The sequence below is a fragment of the Cornus florida genome, unplaced genomic scaffold (assembly GCF_030987335.1).
Source record: "Cornus florida cultivar Cherokee Brave unplaced genomic scaffold, ASM3098733v1 CherokeeBrave_3.0.0_Hap2_Chr08, whole genome shotgun sequence".
Taxonomy (NCBI): domain Eukaryota; kingdom Viridiplantae; phylum Streptophyta; class Magnoliopsida; order Cornales; family Cornaceae; genus Cornus; species Cornus florida.
The window spans coordinates 6,886,518-6,897,920 of NW_026775578.1; the positions used below are offsets into that span (position 1 = coordinate 6,886,518).

Genomic DNA, 11,403 nt, shown 5'->3' on the forward strand with positions numbered 1-11,403 from the left:
ATGGATTTTTATTCTATTGGAATGGTCATTCCATTCCATTCCTGCAGACCAAACAACTGAATAGTTGGAATAAACATTCCATTCCATTCCATTCCATTCCTACACACCAAACGTAACCTTAAAGAATAATAATTTCACGAATTTTCACCCCTAAAAAATAAATAAAGTATATATGGATAGTATGCTACACTATTCAACAAGCTTTTGAATCAAGAATTCCTTCGTATGGAAAATGAATATAGTCCATATGGAAAATGAATACTCCCTAATATAATTTACAAACTTTTGCCATATAGACCTACTTTATGACTTTCTAGATGATACTAAGCATTCTCCTAATTAATACGAGTATAATGATAAATGAAATTGACTTAATTGAGACTCGCATTTGAATTTCGAAAAGCAAAAGAATGATATAGCTCACCTTAACATGCAGGCCACTGAACTTCCATATATATATATACACACACACACACACATATATAGTTACGCACACATCTGTGCGTATATAAATATATTATGGTATGTGTCTGTGACTGTGTGTGTAAACATACAAACATATATATATATATATATATTCATGGTAACAATTATCTCTCTCTCTAAACTTGAATGTTTTGACTGTTGAGCCTTTGAGGCACATATACGTAAATATGTACAACGGTATTACAACCTGGCAATGATCCACCGAAATGGTTTCCGCGTTTTTCTCTAACATATCCCTTCAAACTCTCCCTTTCCTACTCTTCCCCATTTTCTTCGGAAAATTTTAAAGGAAAGCATTCCATTTTCTTTTCTGGCTCTCCTCCTAAACACGTCTTCTTTCATTCATCATAACGTGTGTCTACTCCAAATTAATTAATTCATTCCCTTCTTTTTAGCTTCACCTGTCTGTCTCTTTTCTCAATCATTCATTTTTTTTTTGTGCTTATGGGTTAATTTTGTCTGTCTAATTTGACCCATCCCTTTTTCTAGATTCTTGTTTTATGGTTGTTCCAATTTTTGGGTTTTAGTGGGTTTGGTGTTTATCTGTAAAACCTTTTATTAATTTCATGTTATATTTTCACAATATGATTTGTGTTTTTTGATTGGTTTTATAGTAAACATGAAAACATTTTGGTTATTTAACTTGTAGAAGTTGACTCTCAATCCAAAAATTTTGGAGATTGATTTTTCTGGTAATTGACATTCTGTATTTTCGAGGATTTTCAAATATAAAGAAAAAGTAAAAGTAAAAAATAACCTTTGTAAAAAAAAATAAACATAAAAATTATAGAAGTTCCAAATCAAAATTGGTTCTGAGTCTTTGTGGATGTTCATTTGATTGAATTCTGATTCTGGTTCTTGGGATCAGAGTACATTTTTGAGATTTAGGTGAAATACATTTCTATTGTTTGGATTCAATAGGGTTGAGACCGACATGAGTTGTTTTTCATGTTTTTCTTCGAAAGAGAAGAAAGCCAATAAGAGGTTAAATAGTGGGAGAGGGGGACCTCTGCCTACTACTCCTCCTGCACAGCCACAGCCCGGTGAGTACATTGCCTTTCGAATGTTTTTTTAGAGGTATTAAGGACTTTTAATGTGCAATTCAATTCAACCATGACACTATTTATTCTGCAATTCGATTCAACGTTCTTGTTTATATGTGACCATGCCACTATTTATTCTGCAATTCAATTCCACGTTCTTGTTTTATATGTGACCATCACACTATTGATTCTGCAATTCGATTGATTCAACTTTTTTGTTTTAATGATCCCTTGTAAAACATAGTACTAGATATGTGCTTTGACAATTTGCTTTTTAGAGGTTTCTAACTTCTAAGTTCTCACTTGCAGCATGACAACATTTTTTCCTTCAAAATTCCGGATAATTGTCTGATTGTGCCATTGATAATAACTTCTTTTTTTTTTTTTCTTTTTTTTTTTCCCTTGGCTGTTGAATGAATATTTTGTTTTAAACATTTTCAAATCAACAACTTCAGTGGTTTTCAATCTGGTTGAAACCACAAAAGGAATCATTTCAGTCGTATTTTCCTTCAAAAACAACAGAAGCAGTTGAATGAATATTTTGTTTTAAACATTTTCTAATCAACAACTTCAGTGGTTTTCAATCTGGTTGAAACCACAAAAGGAATCATTTCAGTCGTATTTTCCTTCAAAAACAACAGAAGCAGAATTAAAAGTTCACCCTTTTCGAATTTGCTTCAGTTACTTGTTCTTATTGGGGATTATTGGGCTAAGCTTGTCATACAATGTGAAAGTTATGTGATATTATTGGATTGAATATTGTTAATTAGAAATAAAATTGGAGTAGATGAAAATATAGTGAATTTCAACAATCTCAGTTTAACGACACATTTTGCTGACTTTTTACTGTTCTTGTGCACAGACTATCCAAGGAAAACTACCACTGAAGCTACAAATCAAAAAAATGCCACTAAAGAAGCAGGCAACATTGCCGCGCAGACATTCACTTTTCGTGAACTGGCCACGGCAACAAAAAATTTCCGGCAGGAATGTCTACTGGGTGAAGGTGGATTTGGACGAGTTTACAAGGGTCGATTTGAAAAAACTGGCCAGGTGATATATACTTGTGCTTTAATCAACCATGTTAATTTGATTGCTTTCTTATTTTATCAGCAATATTTATAGTGATCTTGGTTCACTTCAATTTAGATCGTAGCTGTGAAGCAACTTGATAGGAATGGACTGCAAGGGAACAAAGAGTTCCTTGTTGAGGTTCTGATGCTGAGCCTCCTGCACCATCAAAATCTGGTAAATCTTATCGGATATTGTGCCGACGGAGATCAGAGACTTCTTGTGTATGAGTTTATGCCATTGGGATCTTTGGAAGACCACCTACTCGGTATTATTTCACTTAAAAGTAATTCATTATGGGGTATTTTGGGAGGATATAGCAATAAAATTATGCAAACTTGATGCTCATAGAATTTAAGCATCTTGGTTACCAACGGGCAGTGGCTTAGCGGTATCAGCTTCTTACTTCCCGAAGGGAAGTCAGGGTTCAAGTCTCAGAAAAAATACGTGCGTATGAGTACCAACTAGGAAAAATAAAAAATAGAGCATCCTAGTTCATCACATAAGCCAAAAAATTGAGTCATTTTGACCTTAATCTTTTGTGTTTAATCTATAGAGAAGCAAATAATTAGTTGTCATCATAGCAAGTATTATAGATGATAAAATAGTTGAGTTTTTGTTGCTTTGAAAGGTGAATCAACTTATTGAGTTCTACATAGGATTTTAATGCACAAAGCATAATTTAGTGTTGTAAATGTTACCATTATGAATTATGACCACAGCCAAGTTCAATTCAGTAAACTAGTGATATTATAAAATAATTTACCTTAAACATGTTAGGAAGACAATTAAGCTCTTTGAAAACAACAAATTTAATTTACTTCATTCCTGTGGGAGATACAGTGTACTAATTAAATATTTACAAGATTATGACATATTTTGTATGTTTGCGCCGCTTATGATATCATTAAATGAAAACTTCCCCACTTATGAAAATAATGAATTGAATTTGAATTTTCAGATCTTCGACCAAATCAGAAAGCATTAGATTGGTTGACAAGGATGAAAGTAGCATTAGGTGCTGCCAAAGGTCTGGAATATTTGCATGATAAGGCCAACCCCCCTGTCATCTATCGCGATTTGAAATCATCCAACATCTTACTGGATGAAAAATACAATGCAAAACTCTCCGATTTTGGGCTTGCCAAGCTTGGTCCTGTCGGGGACAAGACACATGTATCATCAAGGGTGATGGGAACATATGGTTATTGTGCTCCCGAGTATCAGAGAACCGGTCAACTAACTGTGAAGTCCGATGTATACAGTTTTGGTGTTGTTTTATTGGAGTTAATAACAGGAAGGAGAGCCATTGACACCACAAGGAAAACAGACGAGCAAACTCTGGTTTCTTGGGTAAGTTCTTCTCAACCCTCTTCTTTTTTTCTTTTATATTCCGAAGGCACTTCAATAGAGCGGAATGGAAACATAGGATTCATGTAGCTGGCCCCAAGTAGTTGAGAAAAAGGCTTGATTGTTGTTGTCGTTATATTCTGAAGTCACTTGAATGGCTGTGGATCACCTAGAAACAACCTCAGAACAAAATGGACTGTGACATGATTTCGATGCCTGAAAGCACTTAGCACACTATTAGGCAGTACCTGAGTACAACACAGCAGAATTAGCTTAAGTATGTGTATCCATGTTAGGCGTTACCAGTTCATTGTTGTCCCATTGAATGAAATCATTCTATTGTGCTTTACATAGAACTTGCGGGGCAGATCAATCCTCTATATATATGTAACTTTAATGCACCACCAGAAATGACATGACATTGTTAAGGATTTTAAGATATTTCATTGTCTTTTAACATGAATTGATTAATCCATTATGGAAGATGAATTTGTACTAACAGTGACAGTGCCATGTAAATATATGTCAAATGATCCACTACCATATGACACTTAAAACTCCATATAGAATGACTTTAAAAGCATTTCAGAAACTTCTATTTTCCAGCCACAATCCAACTATAGTTCAAAATGAATATTGCTGTTATAGAATTTGTTGGGTACTTCTTTGATTTTGTAACTTACTCTGATGCTTTTGTTGTTCCGATTTCTGACCAGGCACAACCTGTATTCAAGGAACCAAATAGGTTCTCAGAACTGGCTGATCCACTTCTTCACGGAGAAGTCCCAGTGAAAAGTTTAAATCAAGCAGTTGCGGTTGCTGCAATGTGTCTCCAAGATGATCCAGAAACCCGTCCCTTGATGAGCGACGTGGTCACAGCTCTCAGTTTTCTTGGGGGAGTGCAAGAGCTAGGAACTGTCTCATCTCCCTCTCCTCCAGCATCACCACATGATGGTGCGATTGAAAATGGTCAAGACGAAGTTATTGCAAGGGAACGCCAACAAGCTGTAGCAGAAGCCATAGAATGGGGTTCAAGTTCATTACACCACAAAAAGAAGACACTGGACAGGACTAGTTCTTCAGTGTAAAATGCGCCGCCCTACATATTATGAGGATTTGAATCTATTTGGTTTTCTTTTTCTCCCACGGCTTCGATCCTGCAAAGATGTTTACAATCTAATTTGTTACACTAGATGAAACAATTTGAATTTGCGAATAGCTGTTGAATCATTATGCGAGGACAAAGTGATATGATGAGACAGAGACATGGCACACACTGTGTTTTGCTAAATTTATGTGATCTGTGTATCATGGCCTTCTGTAATACAAGGTTAATATGGAAAAACATTGTTTTATAAATTATGGAGTATTTCTTGACTTGGCTAAATTCTGTTAAAATTATTATCCTTGGACTAATGATGGAAATTCCATAATCCAAATGCTGACATAAAATAAACATAAGTTTGATTTGCTAATTGTGTGATGGGTAGAACCTTTGGTCAATTGTAGACTTGAAACCTCAACCTTTTACTTTGAAACGTGATAAAAGTACAATCATTGATGATGCAGTGCTTAAAAGCCCCGTGATTATGCTCTTTCTCTGGACTTGTTAAGGGCTTTTGGTGGGATTTCATTACATTGTATTGTGTCGACTCTCCATTTATTGCATTAAAAGTAGCAAAATGAGGGTAAAATATTTAGGAAGAAAAAAATATTAAAATTTAACAAAAATAACTTATCCCTGATGGACTCAACTTCAGCTTCAGAAAATGTTGAAACAAAAGGAGCCATAGAAAATGTGTTTTTTTTTTTTCAAACATAGGGAAATGTCACTTACCTAAAATATTATGATGTCGCAGTGTTTTGCAAACAAGCAGATTTCACAATCAAGTGCCAAACGAGTGTGATGGATCTAGAGAACAGAATGTTGATGACCATTCTTAGACATGGAAGCTGTGTATTACAATACCTAGCAATCATGAAGATGACACGTGCAAAGAGAGTTTATTGCACATGGAGACTTCAATTTGAATAAAGAACTCTTCATTTTCAGATATGAACCTATGTTGGAATCATATTGCTAAGGGGAAGCTATTAGTTTAGTGTAAAATGTAAACTAAGTACCAGTCTGGAATGATAATTCCAACATTGAATTTGAGTTTCTAGCATGTGAATAATAATAATAATAATTAAGTGAACAAGTTCAACCCAATAATTCCAAAACTACGACCAGATTTGATAGAGAACCCACTTACAAGATGAATTAAATTAGAAAAATCAGTCCTGATATCATAATATTATGTATATAAACAAAATTAGATGAAAAATAATAATAATAATAATAATAATAAGCCTGAGAGATTCCATTGCGGCTGAGAGTTCATGACTTGAGATTCGTTAATGTATACTATTACGTATACCGCACCTAAATGAGGATTTCAACTTGCAGCCCACACGTTGTTGGATTTGGCCCATTTAGGTCAAACCCGTCGGCCCAAATTGTATGGAATTAGATACTCCGTAGTATTCACCAGTCACGTGCGTGTTTCGCAGATCCGCATGCCTGACAAAGTTCGATTGCACCGTAGAATCCTCCCCCGGAAACCCGCATACTGAGTCCTCCAATTCTATCTCGATCAATAATATTTCTGCAAGGAACGAGGATTGGATCTCTCCTGGTATTTATTTACATCGCTATCTATTTACCTGTTTATATTCAATTTCAATTTCTTTTTATTTACATCGCTATTTATTTATATAGCTATTTCACGCTATATGATTGTATATGTTATAAACACGTTTTGTTCATGATACGATATCAGGTCTGATTTTTGTAATATAATTCATCTTGTAGGTGGGTTCTCTATCAAATCCCTAGTCGTAGTTTTGGAATTAGTGGGTTGACCTTGTTCACTCATTTTGTTTGGTAATATTCATTGGTGTGGCATTATTTGTTCTTTGATTATATTGCAGGCTTCGAACTTTTTTTGCCCAATACTGTTCCTACGTTAGGTAATTGCAAAACATGAACGTATATGGTGAAGAAAAGATTCTACCATGTGGGTGTGTTAGAATTGAAGTCCTTGTTTTCAGATATATCTAGAGCAAGATTGATTCGAAATTGGGTTTGAAAGGCATGAGAAGTGAAGTTTGGAGATGGGTTTTAGGTTTGATTTATATATTTGCTGTTGCAACAATCTGGATTGCTGCTAGTTTTGTGGTTCAGTCAGTTGTAGGCTCGGGTGTTTCTCCGTTTCTCATCACATACATTTGCAATTCGTTGTTTGTGATCTACATCCCCGTAGCTGAAATAGGACGCTATTTGGAGGACACATATGGAAGCATATTCTTTTGGCGAACCAGAGAGGGTAGTTTGCAAGAATTGGGGGGGTCGGAAGAGGTTGTGCTTCTTGGACAGAGTAATTCAAAATTAGGGGAATCAGAAGAGGTTGTGCTTCTTGGAGGGAGTGATTCAAAATTAGGGGAATCGGAAGAGGTTGTGCTTCTTGGAGGGAGTGATTCAAACGATCAAGCTGAAGGTTTAAATTCAGTTGTGGTTGTGGAGCAAGAAGAATTGATCCATAATGAAAAATGTGTTGTTTTGGGAGTGGAAAGTGATACAGGACAACAAAAGGTTAGTGAAGATGCTAAGAAAGGACTAGATTCGAAAGGGCGATGGACACGCTCAAGAGTGGCAAAGGTCAGCCTCTTGATATGCCCATTTTGGTTTCTGGCTCAACTCACTTTTAATCTCTCACTGAAGTATACTACAGTTACGGTAAGGGCTTTGGAATTTTGAATTGTTTTTCTCCATTGTAATTTGTCCATGATATTCATCATCTGAAGTAGTAAGTTATTTTCCCTTTTACCCAGTCAAACACAATCTTAAGCAGTGCTTCCAGCCTGTTTACATTTCTGGTGGCTCTTGCATTCCTGGGTGAGAAGTTTACTTGGGTGAAGCTGATAAGTGTTCTTCTTTGCATGGGAGGAACAATAATTGTCAGTTTGGGCGACTCACAATCTGGATTAAGTTCAATTGCTTCGAACCCTGCTCTTGGAGACATTCTTGCTCTTCTGTCAGCAGCCTTTTATGCTGTGTATATTACTCTTATTCGTAAAAAATTGCCAGATGATGATGGGAAAAGTGGTCATGCCAGTATGGCACAGTTCCTTGGATTTTTAGGGTTGTTCAACCTCTTGATTTTCCTACCTGTTGCCATAATACTTAATGTTACCAAGCTGGAACCTTTTAATATGCTTACATGGAAGCAAGTTGGTCTAATCGTCGGTAAAGGTATGTAAATAGTTGAAGTTCATCTTGTTTATCTGCACCTAAAATATGGTTTTTTCTTTTGAAACTGTGCATCTTTATTCTTTAATATTTTCAAGATCATATTTAGGTTATACAAGTTTTTCCCTCAGGTTTCTTTTTTTATTTTTATTTTTTATTCTTCAAGTGGTGTGTACGTGTATGCTATGTAACTGAGACATGCCTATTTTGGCAAGATTTTCTCCTGCCATGGAAAGACTGATCCTGTATTACACATTGCACCCCAATAACTTTGTCACGGTCTTTTTTGTTCTGAAGTTATCATGTCGTGCTGTGCAGTGTCCTTGTTACATAATATGCATGCTTGGTAACATTTGTTTAAGCTCTTCTTTGTGTGTTAATAGTTACTAGTGTTAACTTATGCTTCTTTGGATAATGTCTATGTTAAAATGTGATGTTCACAGTTCACACCTTTTATAACAAATTCTTGCATCAATTACAATCGGAACCATAGACTTCTTTTGGTTAAATGTCTGCAGTCAGCATCTCAGCAAAGGGAGGCTCGGTAATTTATTGAAGATTTATTCTTAACTGGAACTTTGCTTATTTTAAAGTGGAGAATAATAAGATTTAATTTTTGAAATATGTTTGCAGTTGAAATCTTCCACATTCATTTAGTGAAATTGCTTTCTTTTGTGCGTAATTAGAAATTATTTACCTGATCCATTACAATGTTCATTGTAAAATTTTTACTTGTGGACAGTGGTATTGAAGAACGATTAAGCCATGCCCAGGTGCATGGCAAAAGATGATCGGCCTTAAGTTGCGGTCTAGATGTATTCATAGATTTTGAGCACTGCAATTAAATATGTAGCATGTCTATTGCCATACAGACGATAGTTAGATGCCTCTAAGCAGTGAATGTGCAGAAGCTGAGACTCGATGTCTTTCATGGAATACTGATTGTAGACCTTTTAGTTTTAGAGTTGGTTTAGTTCTACTTTGCAAAACTTTCCTTTCATCAATAGTTTGGCATCATAAGTTGTGCTTTAAATTGTTGAGATAATTATTGTATTTATACCTCCTCTTTTTAAATTATTGTGATAGTTATTGTATTTATACCTCCTCTTTCTTGGATTATTTGTCAAAGCAGATTACAAGGTATATTTACTATACTGTATTGTATATGTTCTTTGGAATGGAGTCCTTTCAACTCTGTTTTTCATATTTTAATTTTAAAAGAACTGTCAACCAGATGAAATTTTTAACTATTTTTTCGTTTAAATTAAATTTTCTTTTCAGAAAAATTAACAGACAGTTCTCAAGTTTCTCTAAAAGTTCAGAAGTTAGTACTTGTAGGGAGACCTTGTACTGAGGTTTTAATGATCTCAGACCCCTTGCCTAGGAGAGGAGTTGATTTTTTCCTTGTCAATCATGGATGAGGAATAGAGATCTATTACAACCCCATTTTTTGTAGTTTTTTGCAATGTGAAAATTGTTGTCTTGTAATTGCTTCATTTGTTTATTTGGTGTTTGACTGATATACCAATTCTTGTTTCAATAATACCAGAGATAGGAAGGGAGGATTTTGATTTTGTTTGTGTTTAAAGAAAGGGTAGTAAATCTGGTGTGTGTTGGGAGGGGGGAATGGAAGGGACATATTCAGCGATTTCTCCATTCCTCAAGTATTGGAACATGAGACTACCGATTTGTTTGATGTAGTGCTTGTTCAATGATGTTGAAGAATATATAAATGAAACGGAGACTTGGATAGCTAGTTTTTTCCCTATCAATGGTCTATTGAAGGCATTGGGAAACAAATGTTTAGTCCAATTTTTAGGTGCATATGATGTTAGCTGAAGTTTGATTACTAGGAAACCTTTTCCAAATTACCACATGTTTTATGATAAGCTTAAGGAAAATTTATATTAAGGAATCAGGTGAATTAATTTTGTTACAAAAAAATGGATTCAAATTAGAAAACAGGAAACTACTTTGCTTCAAAGGATTGTAGACTTTATCAAGGACAGCCTATCAATCTCCTTGTACAGTAGTATCTGGAATCCTTTTCCGATACCTTCTCTATATCATGGACTTTGGTGTTGTGGTCTCCTTATTGTTTTTCTTCCCCATTTCCCCTTTTTCTCTTTAAATTCTAGTGGATGATGTAAAATTGCAACCATTGTTCGACTTTGATGTGTAAAATTTTATCATTGTGATTAGGTTTGCTAGATAATGTGCTGAGTGATTACTTATGGGCCAAAGCCGTTCTTCTTACAACCACCACAGTAGCAACGGCAGGACTTACAATTCAGGTCCCATTGGCAGCTGTTGTTGATTCAGTAACCGGCAATGCACCCCATACAATGGATTACATTGGAGCTGCCGCTGTCATGGTTGGGTTTGCAGGCATTAATATCCCTTCGGATGCCTTTTCAAGATCAAAAGAAGCCATCTCAAAGTTAGATCATGTAAATACTAGTTAACTGATTCAGATCACCTTCCATCATTGTTGTTCCAGACACACTGCCACTTCCTAGCGTGTTTTGCCAATTTTCTATGGACCTTTCTTTAACAGCAGTCATAGTAAATGTACAAAATTCTTATTCTTTGACTTTAGCTTGATGGGTGAAAGTACCTAGGTCAAATACTTTTGCTAGTCAACAGAAACCACTTACCTCTTGATTTAAAGCATTGAATTTTTGTTTGCGTGTTTTTCTGGCTCATGGTAAACAAAGCCCACAATAATGCTTGTAATGTTTTGAAGTCCTATAGCAGATTGGACACCCATCCGTGTGCATTTCTTAGCTGTCTTTGCACCATCAATTTTTGAAGGGAAAAAGTCCCATTCAGCTCAGACCTATTTTTGAGATGAACTACTTTTTTTGCAGCAACTTTTTTTTTTTTTCTTCATAATTGGTGTTGTATTGATGCTCAAAATATAAAGATTAATACAGGAGCACAGAGGGCATACCCTCAGAAATCTGAAAAAGAAAAAATGTAGGACAATATGCTTATTGAAAAAGCCCATTTCCAGTACAAAAACAATAAACCAACCCAGAAATTATGGAATGACATCATTAAGAATAACACCCTGTACTTCACACACCTCCATGAGGGCCGTCCTTGCCACTACCCCCAAGAGACCACTAGGAGATCCATGCAATCTATTATTTCTCTCTC

At 35.4% G+C, this 11,403-nt stretch overlaps 2 protein-coding genes across 4 annotated transcripts; both read left to right on the top strand.

Moving 5' to 3' along the window:
- The first annotated feature begins 971 nt into the window (after window positions 1–971).
- LOC132269643 (probable serine/threonine-protein kinase PBL25) lies at window positions 972–5,437 on the top strand. Its single transcript, XM_059770893.1, has 5 exons — window positions 972–1,529; window positions 2,392–2,582; window positions 2,679–2,868; window positions 3,562–3,953; window positions 4,667–5,437. The coding sequence occupies exons 1-5, from the start codon at window positions 1,421–1,423 to the stop codon at window positions 5,036–5,038; spliced, it is 1,254 nt and encodes a 417-aa protein (XP_059626876.1). The 5' UTR covers window positions 972–1,420; the 3' UTR covers window positions 5,039–5,437.
- Window positions 5,438–6,504: 1,067 nt separating this feature from the next.
- On the top strand, window positions 6,505–10,935 carry LOC132269125 (thiamine-repressible mitochondrial transport protein THI74). 3 transcript variants are annotated; one of them, XM_059770175.1, is made up of 4 exons: window positions 6,505–6,628; window positions 6,805–7,728; window positions 7,824–8,244; window positions 10,444–10,935. In XM_059770175.1, exons 2-4 carry the CDS (start codon window positions 7,087–7,089, stop codon window positions 10,704–10,706), a joined length of 1,326 nt encoding a protein of 441 aa, XP_059626158.1. In that variant the 5' UTR covers window positions 6,505–6,628; window positions 6,805–7,086; the 3' UTR covers window positions 10,707–10,935. The 3 variants fall into 3 exon arrangements, with proteins under 3 accessions (XP_059626158.1, XP_059626159.1, XP_059626160.1); XM_059770176.1 differs by having other exon boundaries at window positions 6,924–7,728; XM_059770177.1 differs by lacking the exon at window positions 10,444–10,935 and adding an exon at window positions 8,984–10,435.
- Window positions 10,936–11,403: the final 468 nt, after the last annotated feature.

What these genes read in the sequence shown, in the direction of transcription:
- LOC132269643 (XM_059770893.1), top strand. Translation starts at nt 1,421, where the DNA reads ATGAGTTGTTTTTCATGTTTTTCTTCGAAAGAGAAGAAAGCCAATAAG. An exon ending in TCCTGCACAGCCACAGCCCG is followed by an intron (nt 1,530 to 2,391) that starts GTGAGTACATTG and finishes TCTTGTGCACAG; the next exon opens with ACTATCCAAGGAAAACTACC. An exon ending in GATTTGAAAAAACTGGCCAG is followed by an intron (nt 2,583 to 2,678) that starts GTGATATATACT and finishes ACTTCAATTTAG; the next exon opens with ATCGTAGCTGTGAAGCAACT.
- LOC132269125 (XM_059770175.1), top strand. Translation starts at nt 7,087, where the DNA reads ATGAGAAGTGAAGTTTGGAGATGGGTTTTAGGTTTGATTTATATATTT. An exon ending in TGAAGTATACTACAGTTACG is followed by an intron (nt 7,729 to 7,823) that starts GTAAGGGCTTTG and finishes CCTTTTACCCAG; the next exon opens with TCAAACACAATCTTAAGCAG. An exon ending in TGGTCTAATCGTCGGTAAAG is followed by an intron (nt 8,245 to 10,443) that starts GTATGTAAATAG and finishes CATTGTGATTAG; the next exon opens with GTTTGCTAGATAATGTGCTG.